At 39.6% G+C, this 16,582-nt stretch overlaps 1 protein-coding gene across 1 annotated transcript; it reads right to left on the bottom strand.

Annotated features, from left to right (window-relative positions):
• Positions 1–1,635: 1,635 nt before the first annotated feature.
• Positions 1,636–15,001, bottom strand: foxn1 (forkhead box N1). Its single transcript, XM_061720301.1, has 9 exons — positions 14,980–15,001; positions 11,560–11,710; positions 8,968–9,258; positions 8,694–8,789; positions 8,392–8,522; positions 8,122–8,218; positions 4,120–4,327; positions 3,508–3,942; positions 1,636–2,256 (listed from the first exon to the last, which is right to left on the bottom strand). Exons 1-9 carry the CDS (start codon positions 14,991–14,993, stop codon positions 1,967–1,969), a joined length of 1,713 nt encoding a protein of 570 aa, XP_061576285.1. The 5' UTR covers positions 14,994–15,001; the 3' UTR covers positions 1,636–1,966.
• Between the last annotated feature and the right edge of the window lie 1,581 nt (positions 15,002–16,582).

Below are 16,582 nucleotides of genomic sequence, written 5' to 3' on the forward strand. Positions count from 1 at the left end.
ATTTAAGGGCATATGTACCAGAAATGACAGGATTTTATTTGGGGATTTTGGGGGGGGAGATGAAAACGCTCAAAGTCATGTTATTGTGCAGCTGATAAGTTTCATCCCTATTTTCCACTTAGTTTAGGTCGGGTACAAGTTTCCAGAAGCTGCTGAGGGGAATAACTGGTCCTACTGTATTCACCAATGACATGTAGCTGCCAACTGTGTCTCAATAGTTGGTTTTTCACTGCAAAAATGAAGCTGCTGCAATTGAAAACAGCATTTTGAAAAGAATCAAAGTGAGCAAAAAACAAAGAATTTTGGGAGAGTTAGATAGAGTCAGAGTTAGATAAATTGCAGGAATTTCAGCGTTATTAATATTGCAATTTCATGCTTGATGCAAAAATACTGATTATTGCCACCTTAAAATCTAAATAACTGCTTCTGAGTATAATTTCCTGACTTAACATCTCCGCAGTAGCGCGAAGAAAACTAATTCACACATTTATGTCTAGACTACCGTGGATTACTGTAATGTATTATTAGCAGGTAATTTTCTGAACAGCGTCCATCTGATCCAAAATGCAGCAGCAAGAGAGACCACGACTCTCCTGTGTTAGCATCCCGCCATTGGCTCTTGAGAATCTAATTTAAAATTGTATTACTTGCATATAAAAACCTAAACGACCTTGCTCCGCAATATTTGCACGATCCGATAGGGCCTTATGTTTCTAAGAGTGCAAGTTTACTTCTGCTATCAGGCATCATTACTACGGAACCTACTTCCAATTTGGGTGTAGGAGGCTGACACGACCTCCGTCTTAAACGGTGCTTCGTTGTAGATATGCTGCTATAGACCTACGCTGCAGGGGACACCAACCTGTGGTTCCCAAACTGGACCCCCTCTTTCCTGTCTATAAAGGTTATGAACAGAACCAGTGAAACTGGATGGATGGATGGATGGATGGATGGATGGATGGATGGATGGATGGATGGATGGATGGATGGATGGATGGATGGATGGATGGATGGATGGATGGATGGATGGATGGATGGACGGATGGATGGATGGACGGAAGGACGGATGGAAACAAACAAAAAGTGAACAAATAACCGGAGCAATGTTTCTTTTAAACAACTGAGCACTTATCTGTGACTGTGACAAATAGAAGATTTGATGGGTTTACTATCTACTACTACTACTACTACTACTACTACTACTACTGTCATTTAGCAGACGCTTTTATCCAAAGCAACTTACATCTGAGAGAACAACACAATCACAAAATCACATAGGAGGGTCCAGCTGGATAAGTGCTGGTCAGACTTCTGTGAGTCCAGTTGGACACAGGTGCTGCCAAGCCAGTGCTAGAATTTTTTTATTTTTCCCGCCCAACCCAACAGTCACTTGATACAAGAAAGCTACGTCTAAAAAGACATCATCTTGTCATAAGTGCATGCAGCTTACTCAGTGCTGAGTACTGCAAAGAGCTGGATCTTCTAACTAATTCTGATGAGCAGAGAAGTTTACTAGATGCAGAAATGCTCCTTTAAGAGCTGGGTCTTTAGCTTGCTTTTAAAAGTAGGTACAGATCCTGCGGATCAGACAGAGTGTGGTAGGTTATTCCACCATCGGGGAACAATAGAGGAGTCTGGCTACTGATTTCACACCACGTTGTGGTGGAAGCACCAGGCGTCTTTCACTGGCTGAGCGGAGCTGTCGAGAGGGAGTGTAGATCTGGATGAAGGAGTGAAGGTAGGACGTGCTGCTGCATTCTGTTCTTCATTCTGTTCTGCATTCTCTTCATTTTAACTGAGCACGCACAGGCCGACCAACAACAAAATTACAGTAGTCCAGAGCCTGAACTAAGAGCTGTATCTCCAAGGAAACACTGTGACATGAAGCTGCGTGTAACAATATTCTCCAACTGAGTTCACAGATAGTAATTCATTAATTTTTAATGAATCTGGAGAGGCCAAAGGTTTACATTAAAGAAATGGATGTGGTGCAGGAGGTCAGATACCCCGACAAATTCTCCACTCCCGAATAACCAACAGGATGCAGGCCGTTCCAACAGCTTCTGTCCGTGTCGTCCATCTCATACACTGCTTTACAGTGTCTGCCAGTAGTCCCTGATGATGCGTGATCTAAAGGAGGTGGGACTTGCAGGCAGCTGGTGTGGACGTGGTGGTCAAAGGCAGATGTGGCGGTTGTGGTGGAGACTTGTGGTTCTGACACCAAGCTGTCTTCCCTTAACTCCTCCCACAAATTACCTGAAAAAATGGAGAGGAAAAATAGGGTGTTTTATTGTAGACTAATGCTTATCAATATACAGGGATTCTGCAATTATTTTGTAGATTCATCTACATCCTGTTGTGAAAATCTATCTCCAGGTTCTGTCCAGGTTAGCGGAAAAAATACCTGACCAGCTTTTGATGTAAAATCTTTTTATATATACTATATATATATATATACTGGATTTGAAGTCACTTTCCATCTCATAGTTTCCAGAAGCTGCTGAGGGGAATAACTGGCTCTACTGTGTTCACCAATGACACGTAGCTGCCAACTGTGTCTCAATAGTTGGTTTTTCACTGCAAAAATAAAGCTGCTGCAATTGAAAACAGCATTTTGAAAAGAATCAAAGTGAGGAAAAAACAAAGAATTTTGGGAGAGTTAGATAGAGTCAGAGTTAGATAAATTGCAGGAATTTCAGTGTTATTAATATTGCAATTTCATGCTTGATGCAAAAATACTGATTATTGCCACCTTAAAATCTAAATAACTGCTTCTGAGTATAATTTCCTGACTTAACATCTCCGCAGTAGCGCAAAGAAAACTAATTCACACATTTATGTCTAGACTACCGTAGATTACTGTAATGTATTATTAGCAGGATGTCCAAGTAATTTTCTGAACAGCGTCCATCTGATCCAAAATGCAGCAGCAAGACAGACCACGACTCTCCTGTGTTGTGAAAATCTATCTCTAGGTTCTGTCCAGGTGAGCAGAAAAAATACCTGACCAGCTTTTGATGTAACTGTAAAATCTTTTTGTGAGATGGAGATAGTGACTTCAAATCCAGTGTATATATATATATATATATATATATATATATATATATATATATATATATATATATATATATATATATATATATATATATATATATATATGGGTCCTAATATATATATATATGGGTCCAAATATATATATATATATATATATATATATATATATATATATATATATATATATATAATTTAGAACACATATGGCCATCTTCAAAAAGGGATATAGGTATTGTTGTGCATAATTATATAACTCAGTAGCTTTTTCTTCAGAATAACCTCAGATGAAATATTTGTAAGATTAAACACTTTAGATGAACCTAAGAAAAACGGGCAATAGTCTGCTTCCCAGCAGCCTCCAAGTGCTGCATGCCTCTATGCATCAAAATCCACTATATGATGATCCTATTTTTTTTCTTAATCAAATTTCATGTGTCTATGGGGGTCTCTTACCTTGCAGCTGCAGGTCAGTAAGACTAGGGTTGAGGGTGTCAATGTCATAACTGACGTCTCCTTCCAACAGCATGTCCTGCATGCTTCTTAGACCTGCACTGTGCTCAGCCTGCAAGGCAGCACTGTAAACAGGTGGCATGTTCCCAGCAACAGGTGATGTGACAGCTGCGGGCAGTTGTCCACAGGGTGAGTATAGAGCAAATAAGTTGCTGGGGTGAGTAGCAGTGAGGGGAAAGTTGCAGGGTTGCTGTGGTTGAATATGGGCATACTGTGAAGGCTGGATGGGATGGCTTGCTGGTTGAAGCTGAGCAGGAGCGTTAGACGATGAGGTGGTGTTGTAGATGGAGCACACTCTTGAAAATGAAGTTGTGTTTGTGTAAGGTGGCGGAGACCTGAACTTGTCCAGTTTCTCTCCAAGCAGACGATCAAGATCTTCTGTTAAAAGGTGTCAAAAAAGTAAAAGTTTGAATTAAGCAGGGTAAAGTAAAAATGACCATCCAGCTCTGGTCAATTTAAAATCTATACTTTTAACACCTGGAGAGTAAAATGTTCTTCTTAATTGGTCGAACGCCTGGTCTTTAGCCAGCTGACAGCTAGTTTTATGGGACCCACCTGGCCTGGCCATGCTCCTACGAACAGTCAGTGGGTCCTTGCGGCGCCACTTGTGCAGCTCCTCCTGCATCTTCTCTACTTTGGCTGGATTAAGAGCCCAAAGGCATCCTTTACGAGAAGTGTTCCCATTTTTGTTTTCCACCTTCTCAAAGCATTTATTCAAAGAGAGATTGTGCCGCACAGAGTTCTTCCATCCATCAGGAGCTGTCTGAATGCAGAAAGGGATTGATAACTGATACACTGAACTACACTTTGTGACATAATATTATAAGGTGACTATGATACAACTTGAAAATACTAACATGATTCTGATAATTAACTTGCAGGTTCCTACGTAAAAAGAGATAGCTTTAATTAAAAAAAAAAAATGTTGTTTAAGCAGACCCAGTTCTCCAAAGTTCAGCCTAACATTGTCAACTTTACAGTCTCTACTGAAAACAAAGTAATCATATGTTTCAATATTAAACTTGCTTTGACTTTTGTTTCTTTTTGAAAAACAGTATGAACCCAAAATATTTCAAAAAAATTTGAGTTACACTTTGTTGGTTAATGTACATCTGCTTTTGCATTTTAACCCTGCAGAACATTCAAAGAGGATTAATGAGGGCTCATGTCATGCAAGAAGGTGAAAGAAAGAGTAATCATTTTATTTCTTTGAATAGGTGTTGTCAAGAGCTGATTTTAATGATGATTTGGCACAACATTTACGAACGATTCTTTGAGGGACAAAAATTGGAAGAGCAAAACCCACTTTACTAGCATCTCGGAAAAAAACTGTCAATGTTAAAAAATAATGTTCCTTGAAGAGAGAATTTTAGCATGCAGGGGTTTAATCCCGAGCTCGACATGCAGGATTTCTGATCCTTCAAACGACACAGCATCATGAACCATCAATCATCGACAGCTGATATGACCAAAGAGGCAAAGGATTTCTGTGGGAAACCTCGGAGAAGTGCTGAAATACTGAGCCAGATTCACAACTATAATTCAACTTTGTTATAATGGTATATGCAATGTTAGCTTTTTTTGTTTTGTTGAATACTGTGAGTCACATTCACCCATCTACACATATCTTACACCCTCCGCTTTGTCTTTAGAGATCTACACAGATGTATTTCATATTGAGCAAAGCACAGTCGTTTAAGCAGCTTTTTTAGCATAACGCTCCTTCAAGCAAGCTAAACTCTTACAGAGATGTGCAGCATTTACCTTGTTTGCTATATTGTGTCTGCATGTTATGTAGCTTTCCAAAGAAATGTGACCTTTTTGAGGCTCTCAGCCACTAAATTACTATTTTAGTATTTGCTTGTATAATGTTTTTAAATCTGCTAATTATCCTAAATCCACCAATCAAAGTCAAGAGATTCATCCCTCCCTGGAGGGTACATTATATGATTTTCTTTCCTCCTCTGCCTTGACAGCAACTCATATTAGCATGCTGTAACCAGAGCCGGATTAAATAAATGGACTACACTAGGCAGACTGTGATTTTTGGGCCCCCCTCCATCGATGTTATTTATGAATTGAAATCTTAAACTTACCAAAGTTACTAATAAAAGTTCATTCACATTTTACATAGCATAGTCAAGTTGGTTCTTTGTATTCCAAAATAAGTCATGTGTTGTATATTAAACAGTCTATCAGACTATTTTTAGATTTGTATTATTTATACGTTATTACACCGCTCTATTAAATGCTATTAAATTATCCTTATCTTGTCGATTGCGAGTATCATTGTTAAGGTATTAGTACCAGTAAATCACCAATAGGTGTCAGCATTGCTATGTAAACAGAGTAAAATAAGATAAATGTTTTAAGCTATTGCATTTTGCAGAAAATCTTAATTAAATGTGTTGATTAAATTGAATAGTTAAATAAGAAGTCAAATCTACAAAGACCAATAAAATTAGCAGTAAGACGAAGTGCGCTGTAGTATGTATGTCTGTATGTGTATATGTATGTATGTGTATGCGTATGCAGAGCCGTCTGGGAGATTTGCGAGGCCCTGTGCAAATGGCCGGGGGGAGCCCTCGCAAAATTTTTGGGTTTTTCGGGTCGGATCGGGTGTCTATATGTGCAATTTTAACTCTCCAATTAGCAGAATACTGGATACCTTCCCCTGCCTCATCATCATCTGGGCTTGCCTCGACGCAGGGCCCCGCGGCTGCTTGAGACCCGGTCAGATTGGTGATTTATGTAACAAATTTATCAAACGTGCCTTTCAGAGAGGCATTAAACTCTTCCATTTTCTTTAGTTTTTTTCTTTTTTCAGATTTCCTGAATCTGTCTCGTTCTCTCGACATTGTGTTACAGTTTGTTCCAACTCCACCCGTCTGGATCAGAGCAGCTTGTGTCTGCGCTTGGTCTGATCAGTTGTATTGAACAACAGACACGCGATTCATTGTACATATATTTATTGATATGCACAGACTAGTACACATTTAGGTCTTTAATGGAACGTGACTGTTGATATTTATAAGGGAAAAAAGGAAAACATTTTGAAAAAAAAAAATAAATAAATTGAAAAAAACCCAAAAAAAAACACCCATAGCGCGAGGCCCCTTGGGGCTCGAGGCCCCGTGCGGTCGCACGGTTCGCACACTCCTTGCGGTGGCCCTGCGCGTATGTATGCGTATATATATGTATGTATACTAAATATAGTAACAATGCACATATATATGCCTTAGGTTTTTACCGGCATGGTATCAACCATTAATATGTGTGCAGACAAAAAAAAAAAAAAAAAATGTTTTTTGTCCCTCTGTCTGGGCCCCTCCCCTGTCAATCAGGCCCTAGGCACATGCCTTTGCGTTAATCCGGCTCTGGCTGTAACAAGTGTCCCTGAAGTGAACTTGTCACGTGTGGGTAGATTACGACCCAAACGCAAGAGAGACCAGGAAGCAGGAGTTCCAAAAAAAAGGTAATTTATTGTGTAGAAACAAACCAAAGGCGCTGCAGAGCAGGGTTGACAAAAATACGAGAGCAAAAAATCAAAAAACCTTACAGCACACAAGTAGGGTGGAAAACAGTACGGACCAGCAGGGAGCAAGGGAAAAACGAGACCAGATATACACAGAAGGGTTGACGAGACACAGGTGCAGACAATCAGGGTGGATGGGAACAAGGGAAGTCAAAACAGAACTGAAACACAAAGACACAGGTTTCAAAATAAAACAGGATCTGAATAACCAAACTGTGACAGAACTTAGGTCCGTTTCATAATATTTTGAAGGTTTTTGGATGGATCTGCAAAGTGTATGTCGCTTTCTCTAAAATGGTACCTTCTGTTGTGCCTTACGCATCTCCTGAACTAGCCATTGTTTGGAAAGCAACCATCTATTCAGTAAATATTATAAAGAGACATCTCCAATATGTAATTTGACTGTATTAAGATTGTCTATAAAATGCCTTCTTGAATATATTAGCCAAAAAATGTTTGAGCTCTTTCCAGTGGCGTGCCTCAGCTTATCTGATTTGCAGATAGCTGGAATTTGTTGGAAAAAAAAATCTGATTTTATAATCACAGTTCAAATAAGCAAACCCTGCAGCTGCCTCATTTTATTAACATTATTGCACTACAGGGCACGTATACACACTACTGTACGAGTCCATTAATAAGCCACTTAACAAAACGGCACACGCAAAAGAATTGTGGCAGATGTTTTATGACGTTAATAAATGTGAGCTTCAGCACAAACCTGGGCGATTATGAAAGTGAACCCTCCAGCTACACAGACCACTACTGAACAGGATAAACTATTGTAACAAAACTGCTCCCAAAATAAGACATATTAAAACACAACAAAAAGGTGCTTTTACAATTATTTATACAACTGTCATGTCTTGAAATTCTGACTCAGACTGTGGATTTACTGTGGCAATTTTAGCCAGGTTCACTGATAATATATATGTATATATATAATGTTTTTTTATCATTGTAAGTCAGATATTTGATGTGGTTACAGTTCAAATCCATGTTGAAGACAGTGTGTATTGCAGTACCCTGAAATATGGGAAGTGTTCAGTCATGAAGCTGTAGATCTCGCTGACTGGCAGACTTCCTGTTTTACTGTTCTTCAGAGCCATAAATATCAAGATGCTGCAGCGATGAAGAAGACATCTGACGTTAGAATTATAATCATTATACAAACAAATGACCTTTAATTAAAGTAGTCCACTCATACAGTATGCAATGAAATGGCTTTAAATCTTACTAAACAGCATATTCATGTGAGCCTTGATGACATAAGGTAAATCGTGATGTGGTGTTACCTGTATGAGTAAATGGGTTTGGGGAAGAGTGAATGGGTGGCACTCTCCTGGTGTGATTGAGACGAGCGGCTTTGGGGAGAATATTTAGTGCCGTTTGGCGGGTCATCACTAGGATACAGTTTAGTTGAAACCTGTGCAGCAGACATGAAGAAAATCATGATCTGACCGATACTAAAAAACAGCCCTCTCTATACGTTCTCATTCACTGTGTCCACAAGTTAATGGCTTGGGTTAAGTACATGTTATAGACATCCTATACCGGACTGAACACTTATGTAGTCTAAGACAGCATACTCACTCACCTGCTGTTGAGGGCTCAGTGAGCTGTAGGACGGATACCTTTGAGATAAAAAGTTGGGGGATTCCAGTGAAGCAGCTGGTAGCTCTGAGTATGAACTCTGCAAATATGTGGAGAGAAAGAAAAATGATTTGGAGAAGACATGAAAACTTGTACAATAGTGCAGCCTTGCTTTTTTCAGTTATTGAAGATGGTTTCCCATTTGTCTTTTTATAGATTGTTTGAAACTGTTATATTTAACTGAAATAACAAGCATAAAAATGACTAAATCTACAAACCTGAATGCTGTCATTGTACTGGTCCCAGGTCGCTGGCATGTCGCTGCGGTGTGGATAAGCATCAGGGCTGCACACTTCCTGCAGACTGATGAAGGAAGAGGAGCAGTGCTGGAAACAGCTCGCGTTCTCCCTGACTCCATCGCTGAACTGTCGATGGTATGGGTGGAAACGGTTGACAGGGACTCGTTCAGTGATCCCATCAGCGCTGTGTCTCCTGTTCAGAGCTGCAGTCCTCAAGCTGAAGCTGTTGCGCTCTCTCTGAGGGAAGCAGACATCCCTGCCCGCTTTAGTCTGCAGTGTGACATTGTAAAACATACTAATTACAAGTTACACTCACATATAGACAGGATGATTTTGCATGAGTTACAGCCTATCCCATTTTTTAAAAGGGGACATTTGGGGGCTTTTTTCTGAAAATTTCTCTTTTTTGTTACCAAGGTTGGAAAATATGTATTTTAAAGAGCTGTTATTAAAAACCGATTTGATAAGGATGTACTTGTATAGCAATAGAAGTCGTCATTGCAAAACACTTGTTATGGTAAGCAACGGTTCTTTAAGTCAGGTATTACCTGAGGCAAAAGATAAGATAAGATAAGATTCATGATGAAGTTGTACCTCAGAGAAGGGTAAGTGCCTGTTGTTTGTGACTCAGGTTAATTTTTGTGTAAATTTGCTCAAGGCAATTGTTCAGAGTGGAGCGGCACCGTCCACATCCTGATGTGAGTTATTATAAACAAGCAGTGTAAATACATGGGTGAAAAGAGCTGTGGATCTCTGTTAGTTTGACGTAGTTTGCCCCTGACATTTTATTAACCTTGCTTTTCCTCTGTGGAAAACACAAAACAAACCGTCTCCTTGAAGCCAAAAAGTAAAATGTCACAATAACTTACAGGAAGGCCCTGAGGTCAATATCAACAAATCTCTTATTTCATAGCACATAAACCACAGAGAACTGGCTTAGCTGTTTACCCTGATTCGCACCCTGACTCATACTGACAGTTGAATTATAGTCTCTGTTTTAGTGAGTGATTGTGACATTTAGGGTGCGTCCCAATACTCCCCCTCACCCTCGTTTTGATCCCTCCCCCTAAATTTTGCGCGTTCCCGTGAAGGTAGTGGTGTCCCAATTCCTCTTTTCACCTAGGGGGAGTGGGCATAACGAGGGCGAGGGGCTGAAAATAGCCCCTTCACATCGAGGGATTTCACATGCTGACTTCGCGAGCGAGGGGCTATAAAAATTTCCCAGAATGCTTTTCGTTGTCATTTGCGGACTGAATCAAAAAAAAAAACATGGCGGACATTTTCTTATTTTTTTTTTTGAATAAAATCAATATTTTGAGTTAGTTTCTGCATAAAAATGCGTTTTGATTACATTTCTAGCGAGAAATATATATTTTACTTTCATAATATTCACGCAGTGAATGTACATAATCCCTTTTTTGTCCGTTGTTCGCGAAGATCGCGCTGGAATAAAGGCTGTTAGGTTAGGTTACGCCGTAGGCTACGCCGTAGGCTACGCCGTAGGCTACGTAACCTACGCCGTAGGCTCTGCGTCGATTTGACTCGCCGACCGAGGGCAAAAAGGCAGACTCGTCTCAGATTGTGACCGAGGGAGCAAGCATTTTTTTTGTGGGAAATAGAGAGAAATAATCCTGTGACTCGTCAGATTTGTTTTAGATGTTTCTGATATAATAGTTTTTAGAAACCACAAAGCTGTTATCTGGGTAATTTACACACTTTCAGATAAAGCTGAAGTGAAGATAGCGGAGCTGTTTTATGGTTCCGCGTTAAATCGACGCAGAGCCTACGGCGTAGGTTACGTGGCGACGCGCGCCGTACGCCGTACCCTACGCCGTAGGCTCTGCATCGACTTAACGCGGACCCATAAACTCCGGAGCGGGCAGGCAGAAATCTCAAAATTTTCGAAGCAAATTTCTTAACAGACGTAGCTACAACTGTTAGATTTCATCTATTAAACCAACATCTTCCTAAATGATTTATTTCAGCCAGCGTAATTCTCAACAGAGCTGCAGGTTTCTCTCCCGGGACGACGGCGCAGCTTGACCCGGCGGACACGTCTGTACCCCCGGCACGTTGAGTCAAATTTCTTAACAGGCGTTATTTTGATAAACTGAGCCCAGGTTGGGGATCTTAAAGGTTACTTTTACGCCTGAAAAAATATTAAAACTTAATAAAGTGCCATATTAACAGCGCTACAGCTGAAATTAAAACAGCTTTTGGCTCTCAGCTTCCTGATCAGGGTAGGGATGAAAACGAGGGGTAGGGGGAGAATCGGGACAGGCACCTGGGCCAAGTGCCCTAGATCTCAAGTGCCCTAAAATCTTCCCCTTCTTTTTTAGGGGGTAGGGAAGAAAAGAAGGGCGAGTGAAGAAAAGAAGGGCGAGTGGAGAAAAGTAGGGGGAGTATTGAGATTGGGCCTTAACCCTGGAAAGTCCATCAAACACTATTATGTATGTTAGAAGAGTAACACAAATAGTCGCCTTGAGACTAAAGAGAAATGCAGCTGGGCAAAGACGTTTCTGCTGTTTTCTTGCAGTATGTCTCATAATTCTCACAGATGTGTAGACTGACCTGAGGGGCGGATGTTTGAGACTGACTGCTGCTGCTGCTGCTGCTGCTGCTGCTGCTGCTGCTGCTGCTGCTGCTGCTGCTGCTGCTGCTGCTGCTGCTGCTGCTGGGGGAAACCTTCGGCGAGTATGACATTCTGTGCCAAAATATGCTACTGTGGAGTGATTAAACAAAGAAAAAGAAATAAAACTAATGATGTGATGAGAGACTTTGGGGAGAATATTTACAATTTACTGAAGATAAATTGCCCTGTGAACTGAATGACAATGCCGATTCCATTTTAAATGTTGTGTGAATATCAGTAGCAAACAACGACTTCTGGGTTGCCAATCTGATAGGTAACCAACTTTGTTTTTCCTAGATTGTAGTTGAGACAACCAGTTGTTAGATGCAATAGCTCATACACAGTCAAGAGCCTTATCCTCACATCAATCTTTCAGCCATAAATTAAAGGAGCAAAGCAGTTTCTTGATTGATGTTGGTCTGGTCACATGACAGGTAGCAATTCTGTCGTGTTTTGAAAAAGTCACTTGTGTTCACTGAGGCTTTCAGATCGTATCTTCGGAGTGATTTTCTACTGTAAATCTGAGTGACACATTACACTGCTTCCTCTGACGGCATAAGTGCAGGCGTGGGAACAGTTGAGTTCATTTTCAGAGCCAGCACAATAAACTGAAAACAGTGGAGGCAGATGTGTCAGGGGTTTATCGGAATACATCTGAGGAAGTGTTACATGATCCCAGTGGAGAATATAGACACGTGGCACTGATTCCAGTAAAGGTAACCTCAACCCTGACATCAACCAAGCTCATTAAAACTGCCATCAAACCATGATGGCTTTTAGGTCACGTAAAGACAGCCAAACAGTGCTGAAGCAAAGTGGAATTAACCGCTCCTTCATGGTGTTTGTAAAAAGAGAGAAGTAGCAATCAAAGCTCTTTTTGTTTGAGTCAAAGGAGGCTTAAGTGTCAAGGTGAAAGTCGAGCCTGTCGTTTTCAGCACTGTAAAAACAATCACTCTCATCAGCTTGACAGACACAATGCAGGACCCAGCGTATCCCTGAAGGTATTTCTTGAGCCTGTCGTCCTATACACTTGATTATATATATATATATATATATATATATATATATATATATATATATATATATATATATATATATATATTAGATTAGATTAAATTTACATTGCACATGTTAAAGTACAGGGCAACGAAATGCAGTTAGCATCTCTAACCAGAAGTGCTTATGCAGTGAAATAAACACAATGTACAGCATATATATATATATATATATATATATATATATATATATATATATATATATATATATATATATATATATATATATATATATATATATATATATATATATATATATATATATATATATACATATATATGTGCAGCATCTGTGTGTGTATATGAGAAGAGTTAATTTTCTAGGCTGTTTCTCTTGTGGAGAAAAAAATTAAATGTACATGACATCAGATATTGCATCAGATCACAGCTGACTGTCAAAGCATTTTCATTTTAATTCTGATACGTTAGTTAAAACTGACATGAACTCATGCCTTTTTATCCAATATTCATTAGGGCTGTCATGGATCACATTCCTCATAGCGTTTTTTGAGCCATATTGGATTTTTTTAAAAAGTTTAAAAAAACTAAATGGGAGGAAAATATTATTTTGCTCTCCAGTTTTCAGTGTTTAAGTGTTTTCCAACACTTAAAGCAGTTCAAATCAAACCTTGAGTCAGGAATGATCGTGACTGAAATTTTAACCCCTTTAACAACAAAGAATATGTCTTGTCTGAAATTCAAACATTAAGTCAGAGAACAAAAACAGTAATACAAAAAAAATACAAAAAAACAAAACCAAAGTGCAATAAAGAAGATAAAGAAGTATGACACAGCCATGGTTTTGTATGGCAATGGCTGTTCTTAAATTAAATTACACGTCTACATTAAAAAAAAAAAAAAATCCAATCTTCAATAAATTTAAGTGCGTTTCTTTGGCAATCAAACCATCTGCTTCACAGTGGGACATTAACAGTTTTACTGCAGGAGGTAGCCAATCTGTAGTTTCTGCCAAGATTTTTCAGGAATTAGTCATATTTTCAGAGACATGCATGCCCACACGGCTTGTGTAGCTAAAGGAGATTATATTATGTTGTCATTTATTCTCTAAAAGTGGTTCGCCTCCAAGTTTTGACTGACGAAACTAATGGACTGTATGCATTTATTTCTCTAGTTTCACAAGTCATTTAATTTGTAATATTGTTAGTTTATTTTGTCTCACCACCTATATTCACTATGACAAGGCTGATCAGCAAAAACTGCTGATTTAACACCAATTACTTAGAAACATACATTTGTATTATGAGTTTATTTGGTGACTGTTGTGTTCTTACTAAATGCAGCTAAAACATAATAATACAATCTGAATGGATTATTAATGGATTTTAATCTGTATTTCAGTTTTTATTGGCTATACCTTTAATTAATATTTTCCATGTATTATGAAGAAGGTATTAAGATTGTAGTTAATCTGATATTGCGCACAATGTTAAACCCAATCTCAGCACTTCCATTCTGTTCAGCTGCCTTTCTGGCACACCAACTCTCAGCAGGAGTCATTTCAGAGAGGTGATGACCTCATTTTGACAAGACAACCTAATCGGCCTCAGTTATTCTGCTCAGATATGTGTGTTCTTGGAAACAGTGAAGTGAGGCTTCAAGTCAGAACATTTAACCCCGTGTCAGACGGTTATCTGCAAACATGCATGAACAGTGTATGTAGCTGTTTTAATTAGCTGTTGTGGTTTGACCCACAGAAGAGGGTTTTTTAACACACTGGATCACACTGGAAGAAAGGAAATGTAATAAATATTTACAAATTGTGAATGAATGAGCCACCTGCCGAGTAATGCGCTGAATAATGTGCTTAGTAATGTCAACCTGGATGCATCATCACAAATACCAGCCAGGTTAGGTTTTCAGAATCACAAAGTTTGTACACATGTGTCACTATTCACTGGAATCAGCTAATGTAAAAAGTTGTAAATGTCTGAAATATCTGTTGTCACCAGAGGCCATGCATGTGTCTACCTGCGCTATGTCACTGTCAGATTTATATACCACAAGTTTTACATGTAATGGTTGTAAGGCAATGTTCAGCGAGGTTAGTCCCCATTCAGCTCCTGCAGCACCGTCAATAGCAACACTGCTGCACTGTAACAATATACTGTAGTACTATGATGCGTGTCTTGGAAATACACCAGAGTCAAGAAAAAGGAAAAAAAAAATTTAAACTATAGAATCGTTTTTTGTTGTTTTTTTTACAAACACCATAAATTACATACTGTAAAGCAGCCGGATAAACTCACCAAACTTTTGGATTCAATAACTGCCCGTTCTCCTTACTTTTTTGATCTCATCAGATTTGCTCAGTCAGACCTGTAACCTCTGCTGAGTCCATTTCCCTCTGTGCACCTTGAGCCACCTTCACCCTCACAGTGAGGCACTTCAATTAGATTGCCTGTCTAAATGTGTATGAAAGTAGTGGATGGGTTGGTTTCAGATTTTGGCAGCTCAGAATATCATCCTCACTTTCTGTGTGTCTGTGTTCATACGTGTGTGTGTGTGTGTGTGTGTGTGTGTGTGTGTGTGTGTGTGTGTGTGTGTGTGTGTGTGTGTGTGTGTGTGTGTGTGTGTGTGTGTGTGTGTGTGTGTGTGTGTGTGTGTGTGTGTGTGTGTGTGTGTGTCTGGCACTTGTCCAAGCTAGCCCAGCAATAAGATACACGGAAAGAAAAACCTGCTGCAACAGGTTTCCAAAGACCTACTGGTGCAGTCACTGGCAGCTAGCAGCAGTCTTTTCCTTCTTCCATCGGTATTTCTTTGCCCAACTGAATGGTTACTTGTCTGAAGTTGACATAGGATACACCAATCATCACAGCTCGTGGCAGCAAGTAGGCACCGTGCCCTATTTTCTGAGCTTGCCCATGGTGAAAGCTGACTTAAATGTGATCTAGTTTCACTGAACTGTAGAGTCTCCACACAAACATGCACAAGTAAACACAGGCAGGGTCATCTTAAGGCCTGAGGAGTAAAAGCATCATAACAAGTATTCAAAAGAGAATCATTGATATCGCATGCTATGTTGATAAACAGAAGCAGTCATTCTGGAAATGTCACTTCCTGGCGTTAGCATCAAAGGTTAACGTTGTGACTGATTGACATACTCATCGGACAGGTTGTTGCAGCCTTTTCAAAAAATTTGAGTTCTGCAGAGAAATCTAAAACACAATTCTTGAAATAAAGACACGGCTTCTATAAGCTATCCTTCCAATGAACCAAGGATTGCAGGTCGTATCGATAGTTTGAGCAAAATCTGCCCTCATTGAGAAGGTGATGCATGACAGGGAGATTAATTGCAGATTGATTATACTCTAGTGTTGCATTACGATACCTCTGCAGAGCAAAGATCTAGCCGAAGGCTCTTTCTGGTGGAGAAGGAGTTCTTGAAGTGAGTGTAACATAAGAACTGATGCCAAGGAGGAGGGGTCTTAAGTGAAAGTCTCAGTGTCCTCATGTGTTCTGAGTTTTGTTATATTGTTTTCAAGTGTTACGACATGTTATTTACCATTTTATAGCATAAAAAGACAAAGTAACGTTTTCTTATACTACTTAGATAATAATCAGTCAGTACTGGTGTAATCTTTTTTTGTATTCCACCTACACCTCTCATCACCTGATAGTGCCGGCCAAGCGCCAAGCGCCTGCAGAGTGCCAGGCACTTGGCTTCTTTCGTTCATGAATGTATCTGGGTGTCCGTTTAGATTCACCACTCTTATGCAAATCAATATTTTGTTAACTGAATTGAATTTAAAATCACCTTTGGCAGGCAACGCTGCGATGCTCTGCATAGGAAAACACTCACTCCCAGATATTCAATTGCATGACTAAAGTGGCCTATGGGCTTCAAGGTTTCTGAATGGCATTTACATGCCACACTGCCGCGGAGCAG

This window comes from Cololabis saira, chromosome 4 (genome assembly GCF_033807715.1).
Source record: "Cololabis saira isolate AMF1-May2022 chromosome 4, fColSai1.1, whole genome shotgun sequence".
Lineage (NCBI taxonomy): Eukaryota > Metazoa > Chordata > Actinopteri > Beloniformes > Belonidae > Cololabis > Cololabis saira.